Raw genomic sequence first — 17,352 nt, forward strand, 5'->3', positions numbered from 1 at the left:
TCTTGGATCCCTACAATCTCATTGGCTGACGTTGGCAATCTTCAGCATTTGATTGGCCAAAGTTCGCAGTGAGACGTCGGAAATGGCACCCACACCAGCGGTGGACGAAAGCACCTGCCGCCATGCGGCGCAAGTGGAGTGTCCAACTGGGGTCATGATGGAGTGAGGTGGCAGTAGCACGGGATTTGGCAGCGATCCTGGTGGAGCTGTGCGCTCTTCGGAAAACGCTTACGGCCACTTAATGGCTCAGCGATGATGGCGTCGCAAGCCGCCTGGACTTTCAATCGACTCATAGGCCCGTCTATGTGCCTTGTGCAAAATTCGTGGACGACATGCCACACGCTGCCATCCATCACATGTGCATTCGGCATCATGCCAATAAGGATTTTTACAAGTCTCGACTAGGCATGTTCATTGCGGAGGGACGTGACCGCGGCAGCATAGCGTTTCATGGCGACTTCCGATTGCGGTGCAATCCACTCCCTACTCACGAAGCGTCTGTCACCAAGTCCGTGAGCCAACAGCTTGCAGCATACCACAGGTAGACGCCTCGCTTGGACTTTACTTGAAAACACTGGATTCGCCTGTCCGAGGCCAGGACTTGCCGCACACACGGCCACAACGAGTCAGCGTGATCTCTCTTCGGACCTTTGTACCCAAGCAAGTCCAAAATGGCTTCGCGGAGATAAGCCTCAGGGATCGCAGTGTGGCCGGGAAGGTTGGAAGTCGCATGCAACAGCAGTTCTTCTTTGGCGCACACAACAAGGCGATCAATCTATACAAACGATTGCGTTCAGGACGTGCTTGATCGAGGGAGGTGCTATTACGGAGCGCTCGTCCGACGCAGACAAGCCTTGACTGAGCCACAGAAGGAGCACCAGTGCCGCGAGCAACCCTGTAATCTGCTCAAAGCGTGAGCGACAGAGACCACTGACGCTTGACGCACCAATACGTATCGGTGGAGGAGCATGGATGTCGTTCGTTGAACAATTGTACGGGCTAAGGACGTATCAAAAGTTGCCACCGCGTCGATCAGGGCGTTGTCTTCAGCCACGAGAAGTGCACACGATCCAACTCCACAAACGATCCCAGCACCTACGACGAAGTGGCCTAGACCGGTCCATGCAAACGTCGACGAAGCGTGTCGGGGGCGGAGTCTGGCCTTCATGGGCGTTGAGCGGGTGGCTCGTTGTTGCTGCTTGGCATTTTTTCGCGTGGACGACAAGGTTTTTGTAGGAGAGTGTAGAACTTGAAGAGGAGTTGTAGAATGCCGGAGTTCCGAGGATGGCGATGGTTGGGCTACCTTTCGTCGAAGGAGTTGGGGTGCTTCGTCGTCGACGTCTCTATTCTTGTTGTGGACAGAGGTGTTTGGGATAGGAGTTGGCTTTGTTCTTGGAGACAAATGCGGCGCTGAGCGTGATGAATCGCCAGTGGGCTTTTGCAAGGCCGTCCCTTCAAATGGAGCGTAAATGTTGATGCGATCGACGTCAGCGAGACCATAATGCTTCAGGTGGTAGTTGGAGGTGGGGACAACGTTCTTCTTTGCAGCTTTCGCGCGACGTTTTGATCGAATGTCTTCATTGTCCAATCGACGAAGAAGCTCGTAACTTCGCTCGAGTTCTAGCGCGTTGGTCATTTCAGCTGCTGCTGCATTGGATTCCACCACTGGTGCGTGCATTTGCATCCGTCGCGACTCACGATGAACTGGAGCAGGAATGTCTCTTCTTGACGTGAGCGCAACATCGGCGTCACTCGCACTCATATTGTGCATGTCGAAACTGAGTGCAGATGTCGATCGCCGCAGAGTTCGCGTCGCTGGGTCTTTGGCCATTACCTCACGAATGCGTTCGTCGGACAAAGCCGCCATTCGTTTCTGCTGCTGCTCATTCATAATTTCTTTGGCCTTGTCTAGCCTTGTCACGGGGGACAGCAGTTTCGACGTTGGGGACAGCAGGTCGTCCGTCGGCATCGGCATCGTCGTCATCACAATGCCGTGATTGTTTCCAACATTCGTTCTCCCGTTTGAATATTCAAACAGTATCCGGACCTGTCCAGATATCCGGATAACCACAACAGCTCGACCTTTGGGTCGTGGGGGTGGCGAATGTCTAGCAAGCATGACGATGCTTCGCTTGGACTGGCGCGGCAAACAACACCGCAGCGTTCTAGGACCGGCCGAGAGCTTCTTGTTCAACAGCTCTTGCAATAGGTAGACAGTGTGGCTGCCAAGTGGACATTTACTCTTCATTTTCACGATCCGGCTCGGCCAAGCACCGCTAAAGCAAGTCAGATAAAGGCGTGCCAGTAGAGAAACTCGTCGATATGCACCGTAATTTGGGCGAACACTTGCTCGCCATCTCCTAAGCCTTGTCAAGTTGTGGTGCTGCTGCCCTGAATGCGGTCGGTGTGACCCATTGGTCTTGGATTGGATTGGCTATAAAGAAAACTTATTCGAGATTTGATTGGTCGATCATTTTAATCGAAGGTTGGTGGTTCAACCTCTTCGGGAATCATCGTGTGGTTTGAGCATTCGAGACGCATGAGTGTGGTGCGGGCTTTGACGCGCACGCTCGGCGCCCGCGTGAAGACATCGCCGTTCTCTGTTCACGCTCGATTCCTGTCTGTGACGCATGCTGGTGCACCGGTCGATCTGTCCCACATGTGGACGGTTGGTTCGTTCCCCGTAGTTGACATGCCCGTGCCGTCGGTGTTCGACACGACTGGGATGCTCTCGAGTCTTCCCGACCCGTTCCCCATGTATGGGTACCCGACGGTGCCTGAATTGATCATTGACGGTTTGGACTCTGCGGACAACGCGATGCATGCCGACTCGGTGCTGCGAAAGCGACGAAAGAAGATGAACAAGCACAAGCACAAGAAGCGAAAGAAGGCGCTGCGCAATAGAACCAAGAAAAATTAGAAGCGCCATTGACAGAACTAACCCGTCTCAACTCCCTCAACCCCGCGGATGCTGCAGCATGGCTGCTGGTTAACTTTTCTAACAGGCGCAACAACGTACAATAGTCCATTCGTTGGATCACCGCCTTGCTCATTCTTTGACTTCATCAGGAAGCAGTTGCGAGGTGCCACGTCGACCATAGTCTCACCGTATCCATGCTTGTGGCCTCCTATCGAGCTTCAAAATGGCACGAGAAGTCACACATAACGTCGTATTTTAGGTATTTACAACAAAGTTACGTTCTGCTTGGGCGTAAGGCCTCCGCCTGCCTCCAAAGCAGACCCCGCAGCAGCAGCACCAGCCCCAAACTCACGGCTTCCTTCTGCTGGCGACGCCACGTACGACGGAGGGGGCTGCTTCTTTCGAAACAAGATCAATCCAACGAGAAGGGCCAGCGCTAGCACGCCAACAATGATGAAAATGATCCAGCCGGTGGCTAGCCCTCCAGACGAGCTGCCATCGACAGAAGTGCCATCCGACGAGGTGACACTTGGTTTTCCCGTGGCGATATCCGAGGGGTTCAGTGTAGTAATTTGCGATTCCGGAGTTCTCGTCGGAGTCTTGGTGGAACTTGGTGACGTCGTGGTCGAGTCAGGAGAAACGGTGGTGCCATTAGGGGACACAGTGCTGCTGGATGAAGTGGTCGTAGGCACTGGGGTAGACGACGGCTCCGTCGTAACAGGGACCGTCGTGGGAGCTGACGTAGAAGGTTTCGGCTTTGGAGTCCACGGTCCCGGCTCCGGCCCTTTGCACACAGCGCCGTCGGTCTTGCGGACACATCCCAACGTGTTTCCACCAAACACGCCGCAGCACGTATTGTAGTCGAGTTCAATCGTGTCGTCGATGTTCGACTGGCCCTTTTGAGGGCATCCAAACTTGCCAATCGCGTCGTTGCCGTTGTACCAGCCCGAGCACGGCTCGCTGCTGACGCAGTACACGGTGCCACTGCCTCGCAACGACACTTCCCACTGTCCTTCTGGGCAACTAGCGGCGGTCGCAGTTGACGCTGCGAAGAGAGCGGTGCATACCAAGGACGCGACCAGCATGCTGTCTTCCCGGTGAAATTCTTGATTGACGGCGGGGCGTGTCACTGGCTCTTGGGCGTCGCAGCCTCCGCCGAGCGGGTGTAACTCGAAGCCGCAACGCAATTTGACTTGATTTCACTATACTGAACCCTCGCAATGTCGACTACGGCGAGATGTAATGGCCGTCGAATTTCGAACAAAGGGGCGACAACTTTTAAATGTGCGGCGATTCGCATGCAATAAAATAAATCCCACGAAAAACGCCACGCCAAACAGAGACTTCGAAGAAACCAGGTGTCATTGGCACAATATCCATTATCCACCAATCATGCTGCGAAGAATAAGTCCTTTTAACCAATCAAAATATTCCGTGGCCGCCAGCTCAGGCCATGTCTAACTCACCGAGCGAGATGTCGCGCGTGCAGACGGCGCTGGACGCAAGCAGGTGCGGCACGTGAACAGTCATCTGGGCATACCCACGACGTGGATATCCCTTCTACGGTTGCATGGATTGCTCTCTCTGCTAAAGGACACGAAGGGTTTGCGAGGCCATGCCTTCGGCATACTCGCGATGCCAACGCCACGTGCGACCTACACTTTTTGTGGTAACATGCGACTTGCATGTTTGTCGTCTCGTTCCCGCCTTTCAATGCTGGACCCAATATTTCAAACCTCAAGGAATGACAAGCTCGCGTGAAGCGCTGCGGCACTGAACACTAAGATTTGGCGGTGGAACGACTTGGGGTCCACGAACCCCAACGGGGAGGAGTCCAACCGATCGAAGGGGGGTGCGTGGCCAGGCAGCCCAACGTGGAGCGAGGAGTACATGCGATCGAGGACGACGGCTCGTGATTCTCGCACCCCATGGCGTCCACACGGTTGCGAGTCCCATGGCCATCACTGTCGTACATCGGTCCATCCTTGCGCTCAATGATCGACCTTTAAGTTTTCGTCGTGGTGCTCTCGCCCGCATCAGTCCCTCGCTCATCCGTCGCTCGAAGGCCATGGACTTCCACGATAGTACACTGCATGTCCCGTTCTCGTCCTCGTCTTTGGCTTCGTCTCGGTTGCGATGGCAATCCCCTCATTCCACCACGAAACGATTCCTTGACATGGCATTGTGGGATTTTGTGGTTTATCCCAATTGCACTTTACTATATTACGCAACCGTATGATGACAGGAGGCAATGGAGTTGCCAATGTCGACAGTTCGTGGGGGATTCGTCGTGTCTCGATGATCTGTCGTCGTGAATCCAGTTCGAGGCTCGCTTTGCATCCATTTCTGCAGGTGCAAAGCGCGAGCATTTCTCGAGTAATCCCCAAAACTGCGACTACATGTCAACACGTTTGTCCCTCGGGACAAACGTGTTGAAGATTTGCCGTCGCAGTCAATCTAATCTTTCGAGTCTGGGGCACATGTGGCGCCTCGCTCGTTCCGCGATCCCGCGCCGCCACTTGACATCGTCGGCAAAGTTGCCCGCCTTCGTCTTTAACTCAGCCACCGAGTACTACAACTACTTGAACGAGCATCACAGCCGCCTTCCCTGGGGCTTCTCCGTCGGCACGACTACGTTCAAGTTCGTCCCACAGGAGGCACCGCACCTTCCGGCGCAAATGACCCTGACCTTGATCAAGCCGCACAAACCCACGCCGCTGTTTGGCGCGGTCTTTACTCAGAACGCGTGTCCTGGAGCGCCGATCAAGGTCGGACGCAAGCGGCTCGCCGAGGACACGTTGGGCGCGATCATCGTGAATAACAAAATCTCCAACGTGTGTGCGAACGGCGGTGGCGTCAGCGACGCGCAAGAAGTGTGCGATGCTGTTGCCCAGCACTTGGATCTGCGCGGGTCCCAAGTTTTGCCGAGCAGTACGGGTGTGATCGGGTGGCGGCTTCCCGTCGAACCTATCCTCCATGCGTTGCCAAACCTCGTCGAGTCGTTGCAAGACACGTCCATCTTGCCTGCTGCGGCTGGGATCATGACCACGGGTAAGGGCTCGACATCTCTCGTGTGCTCACCTCGTCCGCCCTGGATAGACTTGTATCCGAAGATTCGATCGGTCGACGTGTGCGGCGGCCGCATTGTCGGCATCGCCAAAGGCGCGGGGATGGTCGAGCCCAACATGGCCACCATGCTGTCGTACATCCTCACAGGTCCGAGTTCCTCGTGCATTTCTCCGCTGACGCGCAAGTTGTGTGGTAGACTTGGCCGTGCCGCGGGACTTGCTCCGCCGCCTCCTCGCCGACGTCGTCGACAAAACGTACAACTCGATGAGCGTCGACACGGACGAAAGCACGTCCGACACGCTTGCGATCGTGTCGTCCGGTGAGATTCCGTTTGATGTCGAGCACTTGGACGAGTTCCGCGCGGGCCTGTACGACGTCTGCGCCGGTCTTTGCGAAGACATCGTGCGCAATGGCGAAGGCGCGCATCATGTCATGCAAGTCGTGGTCAAAGGCGCGATGGACGAAGTCCAGGCCAAGGGGATCGGCAAGTCGATTGTGAACTCGCCCTTGCTCAAGTGTGCCGTCGCGGGGAATGACCCGAACGTCGGCCGCCTCGTGATGGCGGTACACGAGCTGCATGGGGAGGCGAATATTCCCTTGACACGCGGTGCTGGCGAATTAGGTCGGCAAGTACATGGGCAAGCACTACAAGGGGGTGAACGTCGCGGAAAGCATGACGATCAGCATGGGCGGGCTGCGCATCTTCGAGTTTGGCGAGTTTACGCTCAACGGGTACGGTCAGCAGTCGCCGCTCGTTGGAGTGTTGTCGATCGCCGTCATGGCGATGTTTGCAGGGATGTTGAGAAGGAACTCGTGCAGCACATGAAGAGGGCGCAGCTGACGGAATCCACTCGCGGCGGGGTCGACCACACGTCCCGCGATTACCCCCCGCATGACCACATGGTGGAAATTGAAGTGGACGTGGGTCTTGGCAGCGCGTCGGCCAAAGTGCTCGGCATCGATCTCACCCACGAATACGTCGCCATCAACGCAGACTACCGCTCGTAGAGACGCCAATCGCTTTCGATGTGTACATGCAGCGTTTTGTATTCATTCTCCACCATGGCAAGCAAACCAAGCGGTCCCCGGTTGACATGAGCTTCTATCTCTCTCTGCTGGGACTCAGTGCCGATAGATGAATCGTGGACACAGCGACGAGGTTCGTCGCGACATTCGTGACAGCCAAAGGCACATTGTGCTCTTTTGTAAGGTTTACCACCTCCTCGATGCCCCACCAACCAATTTTTATCTTTACTCGATTCGATGATGAAGTTTTTAGTTGTATTCTTTGGTTTCATTCCTTCCTGACAATGGCAAATGCACACCAGTCATTCCACTGGCACGAATCAGCGCCTGTGATTGGGTAAAGAAAGGTATCAGGATAAGTGTTTATCCGTTACCAATGTTGCAGGAACATTGGATTCTCAATCTGCTGAGGAAGAAGGCACAATCCGTCACAGCGACCAAAGGTGTTCGCAGTCGATTGATGTCGGACTCTGAAACGACGACTGTCGAAGTGTGGTGGCACTTTTTGTGGCACGTTTAGCGCCCAAGAGCTATCCTGGTTGGTGAGGCACGAAGCGCCGTGCCATGTAGCAGTGGACCATCACACTTGACGTCGAGTCCGCGGGGCGGAGGTGTCAAGAGCAATTCAAAATTCAAGTGGCATGAATCGATCATTTATGACACCAAAATAGATCAATTGGACATTATTTAACGAATTCTGTTATGACAGTTTCGAATCTCTCGTCAGCATCACGATAACGGCGGGGTCGAACGGCAACAATGTCAAGTGCCGACGACTTGAGTTGGAATCGACCCTTGTGATGGATGCACGTCGAGCCAGCCCACCCTCCCGCGCACATTGTCATGCATTCAACGCTCGGACGTGCAAAGTCTTCTTGGGCACGACCTCCTCTTTCCCCGGGACTGTCGACTTGCATGGGTTTCACAACGCATGACGCTACCAGCCACGCGATGTGAAACAAGGGCAAGACACGATGCTCCCAACAACGCCAGAAGGCGACGACGTTACGGTCCCTCTTCACAGTCGGTCGCATCCCGTTCGGACCATAAACTGATTCGATTGGACCACGCGTAGGGGACGGACCGCCAAGCCACCAGTTGTCCATCACGACGTGCGCAATGCTCGGCTTGGACGCACGCGTCGCACGCGGTCGGACTTCGGGTGAACGCTGTCCACACCCACACACGTTGCAATTGTCAATCGTGTCACTCGACAATTGCAACGAGTGGGTGTATGCACGAGGACGCCGCGCTTGGAAGCGCTGCCGCAGGGACCGGTCGCTCCAGACGACGGGACGGCGTGCGGGTATATGGCGGTCGTCGGGCGCCCCTTCGTGGAGTTGCACCGACAGAGCCGGACGTCCACCTGTGCCGCGGTGTCTGAGCCGTCGGCGGACGATTTGCGGGATGGTGCCTGATAATTGCGGCGGTGGTGGTCGCAGGGGTCTGGGACGGACGACATGTCTCAAGTATACAAAACGCAAGAGAAAATCCTTGGGTCGGCATGCCAACCCAAGGTGCTCACTTCCAAATCTGTCTTGACGTGCCTCGATGAAAGCCGCCGCCGCCGTAGCCTTCCTTGCCACGGCCGTCCATGCTGCTGCTGTGTATCCTACGTATGAAATCCCTGCGTTCGACGTCCAAGTCGGGTCGGAAGCACCGTCGCTTGTCGCAGCGTTGAAGGCCACTGGGCTCGTCGCGCTCAAGAATATCCCGGACTACACGACGACGCGGGCTGCGTACTTGCAAGCGGCTGCGGAATGTGTCAGCGCTTCGCATGAAAGCGTGATCCATAAGCGGTTGGTCGACGGCACGCAACGCCGCACGCTGAGCACGCATGCCGACACCGACTTGATCCCGGATGCGCTCGTCGAGGCTTGCCCCGACTACGTCGCGGCACTCAAGGTACACCCTCTTTCCTCGTGCTCTATGTGATTCTGACCAAAGTCCGTGGGTGCAGAAATTCAACGGCGTGATCGACCAAGCTGGCTTGGCCTTTGCGCGGGCCCTCGATGCCTCGTCCGATTCGATTCAAAACCACGCTGTTGAGACGGTCGTGACCAAGGGGAAGAACTTGGAGCACTTGCACTCGTACGCTGCGTCGACTGCCGACGACAGCAGCGACGACTCTGGTAATCGTCCATGGCCTGTGGTTGGACCATGTCTCAATGATCCAGGACAGATCTGTCGTTGGAGCGTCACACCGACAGCGGTCTCTTCATCCTCATGTCGGCGCCGACATTCTTTGATGCGTCCAACCGCCCCGTCGCGAACCCCGACACGAACGCCGGCCTCTTGGTCATGCTGAACGGCACGGACTTTCGTCCGGTGCAAAAGGATGACGAACTTGTTGTCATGGTGGGCCAAGGTTTCAACGAATGGACGGATCTTGGCCACCGCTTCCCTCCCGTGCTGCATGCGATGGTCATGCCTCGCTCGTCGGAACCTGTCAACCGCCTCTTCTTCGGTCGCATGGTCCTCTTGCCGGAGGAATCGATCATGGCCAACACCAACACAACGTTCCAAGAGTACGCAGCCAGCACCAAGCGTTTCCTGCTCGGTCAAGACGTAAGCGTATCTCGGGCACCGACATGAACAACTCCCTCATCCACGTCATGGACCTAGACGGACATCGCGACGTTTGCATGCCCCATCCACCGCCAGCTCCAGGCATCCGACCCGTCTTGCACCATTGGGATCTGGGTACGTTGCTCTGTTGTTGCTGGTGTTATAGCAACTCACGCGTACTGTTTAGGCGCCGTCGAGCGACAGCCCTGCCAACGTGACGAAAGCGATGTGCATGCGCGACTGCAACGTCGAAAACAACCCGGACATGCAAAAGGACAAGGAACGATGCGTCGCAAACAAGTGTGTCAAGACGTCCGAAGTGGCGAACGGCGGCACGGTCTGCTGGATGGTACGCGTCCTTTCGCCAACGTGGCCTGCCCTCATCTGTTCCCGACCCAGGTGTGTGTGCAAAAGTTCTCGGACGACGTGTGCCCGTCCAAGACAGCTACTTGCGTTGACGACTCGTTGGTGTGCCAAGGTATGCCCATCGCCGAGTCCATCATCCACTCAAGATATTTTGGTTTGTAGGAGGGACCGTGGCACCCAAGCCCGTCACGACGACGGCTGCACCGATCCCCGTCAAGTCGGCCGCTGCGTCGTCCATCCTCTCGGCACTTGCCGTCCTCGTTGTGTCGGCGGCGTGCATCATTGTCTAATGCAACGTTAATGAAATCCATACGTCTTTGTGCAATGTTACAACTTCACACGTATTGGCAAGCGCATGGCCCGTGGCAGGACGTACGTCGCCTCGTCCGGAGACCGCGGTGTGTCCAACGACGCTGTCTCCACGGACGCGATGCCCGTGTCCTCCTCGACCTGCGCGTTCCAAGCGTACACCATGAATGCGAGGGATCTTTACATTGGGCACATCCATTCGGGGGGTCGTGGACGCACAAGGGACTGTGCTCGAGTCGCATGGACTTCCGCAAGCCACGATTGCATCGAGTTCGCAGAAAGTAGGAGCCGACGCAAAATTCGCGAGCCGTGTCATACCGGTTAATTATCCGGATGTTTTGGACCAATCACAGGAGGCCAGTGACCTCCGCCACGACGAGAACCATCGATCAGAGGAACCTGCCAGAGAGGCGACGTGGCAACCATGAGCTCGGCGATGGCGCGGATTAATGAGCTGCAAGCGGAGTATGACCGCACGCAAAAGAACAAGGCGACGATGAAGCACTTGTGTTTGATCAAGGCTAAGATCGCCAAGCTTCGTCGCGAAGTGTTGGACGGGGGCAAGTCTGGCGGCGGCGGCGGCGCCGGCGAAGGGTTCGACGTGAACAAGTCGGGGGACACACGCGTTGGTCTTGTCGGTTTTCCGTCGGTCGGCAAGTCGACGCTGCTGACAAAGCTGACAGGGACGTTTTCTGAAGCGGCGTCGTACGAGTTTACCACGTTGACGGCCATTCCCGGGACAGTCAACTACCGCGGCGCGCGCATTCAAATTTTGGATTTGCCTGGTATTATTGAAGGTGCCAAGGACGGCAAGGGTCGCGGCCGACAAGTCATGGGGACGGCGCGGACGTGCAACGTGATCCTCATGGTGCTGGACGCCATGAAACCGGCGACGCACAAGAAGCTCATCGAGCACGAACTCGAAGGATTCGGCATTCGGTTAAACAAGAAGCCGCCTAACCTTGTGCTGCGCAAGAAGGACAAGGGCGGGCTCAACTACACGGCGACGTGCGAGCAGAGCGAGCTCGATCAAGAGACCGTTGCGCAAATCCTAAAGGAGTACAAGATTCACAACGCCGACGTGACGCTGCGCGAGGACGTGACCGCCGACGAGCTTATCGACGTCATCGAAGGCAACCGCGTGTATATTCCGTGTCTGTACGTGTTGAACAAGATCGATCAGCTCACGATCGAGGAGCTCACCATCATCGACCAGCTGCCCCACAACGTGCTGATTTCTGCCCACCACGGGTGGAACCTGGACGAGCTGCTGGAAAAAATCTGGGACTACGCCAACATGATTCGCATCTATACCAAGCCAAAGGGCCGACAGCCCGACTACGACGCGCCGGTCATTTTGCACGACGCGGCGCCGACCGTCGAGGACTTCTGCATGCGTTTGCACAAAGCCATTCTGAAGCAGCTCAAGTACGCCAACGTGTGGGGGCTGAGCGTCAAGCACCAGCCGCAAAAGGTCGGGAAGGAGCACGTGCTGATGGACGAAGACATTGTTCAGCTTGTCAAGAAAAACTAACGCCGCTAACAAAAACGAGTGACGCCATCTTCAATCGCACGATGGCTTTCCTGACTGGGGACGCCGCGTCCAACGGGAAAGCACCTGATCAGACGGTGAAATAGTGTCATGAAGCAAGGGCTTCCATCCGCTGTGCAGGTGCACGTAGGTAGGAGATGGAGGGATGTCTGTCCCGCCGTAGGCTCTGCGAGGTCGCAACATGACCATTGTCCATGCGGACAAACAGGCGACGGCGGAAACGCCATCGAAACGGGTTTTGAAACCGCTCCGATTCCTCGCGTTGCGACAAAGATGGCTGCGAGCTTGGTGGTCGACCGACTTCGGCTGGAAATTGATATGATGCGGCGGGACACAAGTCTGTGGTGGCTCCATTCGCTGCCGGACATTACGATTCAGTCGCTTGTCCAGGGCACGAACGGCGTCTCGATCATGGCAGATATCCTGCCGTCGCCAGAGCTCGAGTTGCCGGGTGACCCGACAACGATCGAATTCCTCGTGAACGCCAAGTACGGCAGCCACCCGCCTGTCGTGCGGTGTCTCGGCGCATTTGTCCATGGCATTTGCGACGTCAAGTCCAGAGTAGTCACTCTCCCCATGCTGGCGCGGGTCGAACGGGGATGGTCCAAGTCGTACTCGATAGGGTCCGTGCTGCACACGATCCGGCGCGCGTTCATGCGAAAGCCGTCGGCGGACGGCGCGCTTGGCGGCGGCATTGGTGTATGGGTAAGCTTCCCTCGACTGCTTTGGCGAGTGGCGGTTGCTGCATATGTCGTGCAGGAAATCCGGTCCAAGTATCTCCAGTACATGGAAGCAAAGCATCACATCGCGTCGAGTACAGTCGTCGTTGCCCACAGTGCCGGCGTCGGCTGCAGCTCGGTCGGCGCGCGGGAGATCATGGAAGACTCGCTCATTTGCGTCGACGAGTTGGCTTGTGGGACGAGCAGCACGCTCGGATTCCAACCGGCGCTGTACTGCGTTGCGGATGGCCATGCTGGCATCACATGCGCCGACTACTTGATGAAACACCTGCCCACGGCCGTGGGCTCCACGCTTGGCCAGGACAAGAGCCCTCGGTGAGTCCTCTGGCTAAACGCGGTTGCGATGGACTTGCGCCACTTTTCTCGTGGAGCGTAGGGAAGCCCTGTACCGGGCCTTCACGCAAGTCGACGCAGCATTCAACGACTGGGCGATTGCCAACAACGACATGTATTTTATCGAGTCCGCCAGTGTTCTGGCCTACGACCAACTTGCCGTATCTGCTCGTAGGTCGGGCAGCACGTGCATATGCGTGTTGTACGATGGCTTGGACAAACTATACTGCGCCAACGTGGGCGACTCTCGGTCCGTTGTCGGTTGTGTTGCCTGCGTCATGCTCACCCGTTGCTATGTGTGCTCTAGCGCACTACTCATCCGAGGTGGGCATCCTATTCAGATCTCCCGAGACCATCGGTCAGTGGACGCTGAGGAGCAAGGCTACATCGTGAGCCGCGGTACGTACGTCGATACTTCAAAGTGCCTGACCCTGTCTGCGTAGGAGGCTTCATCACGAACGACCGGACATTTGGCCAGCTGACCGTGACCCGGGCGTTCGGAGACGTCGACATCAAGAAACAGTTTGGGTCTTCGTTGTGTGCGGTGCCAGAGATCTCAGAGTGGACAGTGAGTCCGTCGGGCGATATCGTTGTGCTGGCGTCCGACGGGCTGTTCGCCGTGATGGACAACCGCACAGTTGCAACCATCGTCACGACGATGCTGAACAAGAATGCAACGCTGCAGGCGATTGCAAACGTACGAGTGTGCCATATCGAGGACTAGCTACGCGTGACATTGCTGCAGGAGTTGGTTCGGATATGCGTCGACGAAAGGCACGGAGAGGACAACACGTCTGTGATTGTGGTCGAAGTGACGTCGGACAGCCTCCACGACCGCAGCATAGCCAAGGCCGCGAACGGAGAGATATACAATGAGGCAGCTGTCGACGATGCGATAGCACTCAAGGCGGACAAGTCTGTAGACAAGTTGCTTCAAGATCTGTCGCTTCAAGACGATGGAGTGGGAGTGGGCGGGCCACCGTCTACGACCAAGTCGGAAGCGCTGCGTCGTCCCATGGCGACTGTGAATCGCGCGGCCCTCCAAAACGACCAAGAGCTCATGGAATTCCTTCTCGACGAGCAAAACTTTTCGTCGTGAGAACGATCTTTGGGCGGTTTCAGATATATGCCAGTGAATACATGCATTCTTGACTGGCAGTTTCATGGCTAAAGATAGCGGGAAGATGGAGGACGCGATGGATTCTCGGCACTACTCAACGAAGCGCTCAACGCTAGTCGAGTCCACCAGGCTTAGTCTACTGCCAGCTCTCTCGAGCAGGCCACGTTTCACATCCTTGCACCATGCACGACCGCCTCGCAGAGCTTACAGGTACGCCGTGGCATTTGGCCATGGGTACACCCCACATCGATGCTGATCGCTACATTTTGCATGGGCTCTGCAGGAAAAGCGCCCGGAGAAGTTGCAATTGACGTAGCGGCAGAGGTAATGCGTTCACCCCGCTCAATATCCTATGGAAATTGTTGCGCTCATCGTGTGCACGGCCATGTAGAATCCAAAGTACGCTTCGCGGCGATTGTCTAGCCGTCCGAATCGGTGGGCGGGCGCTGATTGCCATGTAGTGTCGCACGGCCCAAGTTTATGGAGAAGTTCTTCTTGGATGTGGAAGATATGCAAGCGGATTTGGGCAAAATCACGTACGGACGGGGCCATTCGAGTCGAGAGGATGGTCATTCTGCGGACGTAGGGTCGCCACGGATCGCATTGGCGAGCTCAACCACCAAGCCCTCTTGGCGACGGCCACGGGCGAAGAACAGAGTAGGCCTCGATTCCATCCCTCGATTGAACTGAGCGCGGGGTATAGTCATCAGCCAAGAGCTGTGTTTGGTCATCGACAGCACAAACAAGGTCGCGGCGCGGGCGAAGGCGCTGCTGGAACTCATCAAAAAGGAGACGGCGGAGAAGAAGAAGGATAAGGTCGTCCCAGCGTCCGAGATGCGGTGCGTGCGCCATCGATGGCCACCATTTGACACGTCATGTGTAGAATTCGAGACAACATGTCGACGACTCTCACACGGAAGTTTATGGACACCATGAAAGAGTACCAAAAGGCCCAACAGCGCTTCAAGTCGGACATGAAGAACAAAGTGAAGCGCCAAGTTCAAATCGTCAAGCCGGACGCATCCGAGCAAGAAATCGACATGGTCATGCGGTCTGCTGACCCAGGTACGTGCCACACTCGTCCGACGACACCACACAGGGTGGCCGCCGCTGACCAGACTCATGTCATCAGGCGCGATCTACCGCAGTGCCATCCTCCAGGGCAGCAACGACTCGATAAAGGAAGTGTACATGACGTGTCACGACAAATACCAAGACGTGCTCAAGCTAGAGCAGAGCGTCGCGGAGCTGCATCAAATGTTTCTCGACTTGGCACTGCTGGTCGAGCAGCAGGGCGAAATGCTTGACCAGATTGAGTTTCAAGTACGTGTGCTTGGACGACCGGTAGTGCCAGACATGGTCCTCTAGGTCAAAACGGCATCCAACTACATCGACGCCGGCAACAAAGAAGTCACGAAAGCACTCAAGTCCCAGAAGAGCATGCGAAAGAAGATGTGCTGCCTGCTTTTCTTTGGGCTCGTCGTGGTCCTGATCGCGGTCCTCGCGTCCGGCGCGTTCAAGAGCAGCTGAGCGTGTCGTCGATTTAATGTCCACAAGACAACATCCATGTCGAAAGCACAATTGATTCGCTCGTCGGTCGCTCGTCCTGTGCGCGCCGACAGACCGACGAGTTACTTGGTCGGCTTGAACACTTGGCCGAGCGCCGACTTGAAACAATCAATGTTGTAGTCGATAATGCCTTGCTTGGTAAAGTTCTCGGATCGAAGCAAACACACGAGCGCGAGGTAGCTGATGCAACAAGGTTGGCACGACGGACGGATATGCGACCGCTGCATGGCTCACGTACTTGTTAACTTCGCGAAGGTACAGGACCATCCCAGTGTTGAGTCGAATCACAGACGACGACTGCGAGTCGTACGCGAGCCCATCGCCGTCACTGTCGTCCTTCATGCTGCACCCCCGTCATGATAGATCCAGGAGGACCCATCAACGTACCCGTAAATGCACGACACGTCGATGACGACGTCGATCATGTCGCTGCACAGCTCGTACGACTGCATGTCGACCGGGTTGCTGTCGGTCGCAATGTACACCTTGCTCACGACGTCAAACAAGAAGGACTTTTCCATGTTGCAGCGCGAGATCAAGATGTTGAGGAGGTTTTCGAGCGTGGGTAATTGCGGGATGAGCTTTTGCACGACCTTGCTGAAGGCTTCAAAGATGCTGTGGTCGTAAATGCTGCAAGCGACACGTGTAGCAGGAGAGAGAGACTGTTCTTCGAGGTAGGTACCTCGTCAGGTAGAAGCTCATGTGGATGTCCAAGTCACCCTCTTGAATCTCCTCCGTGATTTGCTGCTGGATGTCGCGCTGGCAATCTATGCATCGATCTACGTGATGGAATGCAGAAGAGGAAGAATCTGTCGACCGATCTTGTGGTCGTCCGAGATGAACAGGTCGCCGTCCACCTTGTGAATAAACACTTCGAAGAACACGTTTGGGTTGTACCGGTGCGCGCGGGCGACCGTGTCGTGGAGTCGCGTCAACGCTTCCGAGTACGGATCGTCCTGCAGAAGATGCGAAATGATGACAATGGCCGGGCAAATGCAGAGGGGGTACTTGAGCGTCAATCACAAACACAATGGCCCCGCAGTTGCCAAAGATCATTTCTTCGTTCACGAGCTGTCCGCCGTACACCAAGTCATCTATTGGAGAGGGCGCGGGTGAGCGATGACAGACGCGATCGTGATGCACTGACGGACCTTTGAAGTCGAAATCGCCGGGAAAGTCCCATATCTGGAACTGGACAAACGAATTATTGGCAATATACTTGATGTCCAAGCTATTAGTGCCTTCGAGAAACAACGTTTCATGCGGCGACATCTTGTGGAACACCACACGCTGGATGCTCGACTTGCCGCTTCTACTCCACTAAGGATGAGCACTTCTGCATCTAGCGGTGTCGTCACTACCGTCGAAGGCCCATAAGGAGGATGCGAGGCTTGTTTTCGCCGTTCAACGAACCACCGTCCGAGTCGTCAAACCTACACCAGGCAACATGTATGTTCAGCCCGCACCACCTCAACCTAAACTTGAAAGCACGTACCCATTCGATAGAGAGTATCCATCCGCGTCTACACGTACATCACGACGCATTAGCTCCCAAGTCTCCCGCCATGATCTGGGATCGACCCACAGGAATTGTCGCCCCACGCCATGTCCATGATGCGTCGTGCGGGGAATGTCCGAGATTGCGTCAGGGAGGTCATGGTATCCGGATCCGCATGAATATCCGGATTCTATTGAATATCCGGATTCTGTTGACCTTGCTGTTGTTAAGTTCGCAGGCCAAAGTAGAATTTATCCGAAATTATCCGGATATCCCGTGGTG

General features: G+C 55.9%; 9 protein-coding genes across 11 annotated transcripts; 7 read left to right on the forward strand and 2 right to left on the reverse strand.

Annotated features, from left to right (window-relative positions):
- Positions 1 to 338: 338 nt before the first annotated feature.
- On the reverse strand, positions 339 to 2,013 carry H310_12797 (hypothetical protein). Its single transcript, XM_008879996.1, has 4 exons — positions 947 to 2,013; positions 828 to 902; positions 537 to 775; positions 339 to 483 (listed from the first exon to the last, which is right to left on the reverse strand). Exons 1-4 carry the CDS (start codon positions 1,982 to 1,984, stop codon positions 402 to 404), a joined length of 1,434 nt encoding a protein of 477 aa, XP_008878218.1. The 5' UTR covers positions 1,985 to 2,013; the 3' UTR covers positions 339 to 401.
- A 502-nt stretch (positions 2,014 to 2,515) lies between these two features.
- On the forward strand, positions 2,516 to 3,043 carry H310_12798 (hypothetical protein). Its single transcript, XM_008879997.1, has one exon. The coding sequence runs from the start codon at positions 2,540 to 2,542 to the stop codon at positions 2,918 to 2,920; it is 381 nt and encodes a 126-aa protein (XP_008878219.1). The 5' UTR covers positions 2,516 to 2,539; the 3' UTR covers positions 2,921 to 3,043.
- Positions 3,044 to 3,117: 74 nt separating this feature from the next.
- On the forward strand, positions 3,118 to 4,123 carry H310_12799 (hypothetical protein). Its single transcript, XM_008879998.1, has one exon. It carries the CDS (start codon positions 3,371 to 3,373, stop codon positions 3,779 to 3,781), a length of 411 nt encoding a protein of 136 aa, XP_008878220.1. The 5' UTR covers positions 3,118 to 3,370; the 3' UTR covers positions 3,782 to 4,123.
- Positions 4,124 to 5,386: 1,263 nt separating this feature from the next.
- Positions 5,387 to 7,212, forward strand: H310_12800 (glutamate N-acetyltransferase/amino-acid acetyltransferase). 3 transcript variants are annotated; one of them, XM_008880001.1, is made up of 5 exons: positions 5,387 to 5,971; positions 6,020 to 6,136; positions 6,186 to 6,553; positions 6,612 to 6,721; positions 6,784 to 7,212. In XM_008880001.1, the coding sequence occupies exons 1-5, from the start codon at positions 5,401 to 5,403 to the stop codon at positions 6,995 to 6,997; spliced, it is 1,380 nt and encodes a 459-aa protein (XP_008878223.1). In that variant the 5' UTR covers positions 5,387 to 5,400; the 3' UTR covers positions 6,998 to 7,212. The 3 variants fall into 3 exon arrangements, with proteins under 3 accessions (XP_008878223.1, XP_008878222.1, XP_008878221.1); XM_008880000.1 differs by having other exon boundaries at positions 6,186 to 6,721; XM_008879999.1 differs by having other exon boundaries at positions 6,612 to 7,212.
- Positions 7,213 to 8,476: 1,264 nt separating this feature from the next.
- H310_12801 (hypothetical protein) lies at positions 8,477 to 10,274 on the forward strand. The gene is made up of 7 exons (XM_008880002.1): positions 8,477 to 8,920; positions 8,976 to 9,147; positions 9,198 to 9,583; positions 9,641 to 9,718; positions 9,771 to 9,932; positions 9,983 to 10,061; positions 10,112 to 10,274. Exons 1-7 carry the CDS (start codon positions 8,567 to 8,569, stop codon positions 10,237 to 10,239), a joined length of 1,359 nt encoding a protein of 452 aa, XP_008878224.1. The 5' UTR covers positions 8,477 to 8,566; the 3' UTR covers positions 10,240 to 10,274.
- Positions 10,275 to 10,631: 357 nt separating this feature from the next.
- Positions 10,632 to 11,861, forward strand: H310_12802 (developmentally-regulated GTP-binding protein 1). Its single transcript, XM_008880003.1, has one exon. The coding sequence runs from the start codon at positions 10,683 to 10,685 to the stop codon at positions 11,790 to 11,792; it is 1,110 nt and encodes a 369-aa protein (XP_008878225.1). The 5' UTR covers positions 10,632 to 10,682; the 3' UTR covers positions 11,793 to 11,861.
- A 196-nt stretch (positions 11,862 to 12,057) lies between these two features.
- On the forward strand, positions 12,058 to 14,041 carry H310_12803 (hypothetical protein). Its single transcript, XM_008880004.1, has 7 exons — positions 12,058 to 12,515; positions 12,570 to 12,865; positions 12,927 to 12,998; positions 13,059 to 13,133; positions 13,191 to 13,282; positions 13,327 to 13,580; positions 13,629 to 14,041. The coding sequence occupies exons 1-7, from the start codon at positions 12,084 to 12,086 to the stop codon at positions 13,980 to 13,982; spliced, it is 1,575 nt and encodes a 524-aa protein (XP_008878226.1). The 5' UTR covers positions 12,058 to 12,083; the 3' UTR covers positions 13,983 to 14,041.
- Positions 14,042 to 14,105: 64 nt separating this feature from the next.
- Positions 14,106 to 15,663, forward strand: H310_12804 (hypothetical protein). The gene is made up of 9 exons (XM_008880005.1): positions 14,106 to 14,213; positions 14,287 to 14,327; positions 14,395 to 14,402; positions 14,465 to 14,539; positions 14,590 to 14,660; positions 14,707 to 14,842; positions 14,887 to 15,068; positions 15,136 to 15,326; positions 15,372 to 15,663. The coding sequence occupies exons 1-9, from the start codon at positions 14,186 to 14,188 to the stop codon at positions 15,531 to 15,533; spliced, it is 894 nt and encodes a 297-aa protein (XP_008878227.1). The 5' UTR covers positions 14,106 to 14,185; the 3' UTR covers positions 15,534 to 15,663.
- H310_12805 (hypothetical protein) lies at positions 15,172 to 17,212 on the reverse strand. Its single transcript, XM_008880006.1, has 10 exons — positions 17,158 to 17,212; positions 17,068 to 17,095; positions 16,934 to 17,005; positions 16,724 to 16,884; positions 16,581 to 16,666; positions 16,390 to 16,528; positions 16,255 to 16,339; positions 15,960 to 16,202; positions 15,811 to 15,915; positions 15,172 to 15,752 (listed from the first exon to the last, which is right to left on the reverse strand). Exons 1-10 carry the CDS (start codon positions 17,183 to 17,185, stop codon positions 15,635 to 15,637), a joined length of 1,065 nt encoding a protein of 354 aa, XP_008878228.1. The 5' UTR covers positions 17,186 to 17,212; the 3' UTR covers positions 15,172 to 15,634.
- Between the last annotated feature and the right edge of the window lie 140 nt (positions 17,213 to 17,352).

This window comes from Aphanomyces invadans, assembly GCF_000520115.1.
Source record: "Aphanomyces invadans strain NJM9701 unplaced genomic scaffold supercont1.43, whole genome shotgun sequence".
Classification (NCBI taxonomy): Eukaryota; Oomycota; class Saprolegniomycetes; order Saprolegniales; family Verrucalvaceae; genus Aphanomyces; species Aphanomyces invadans.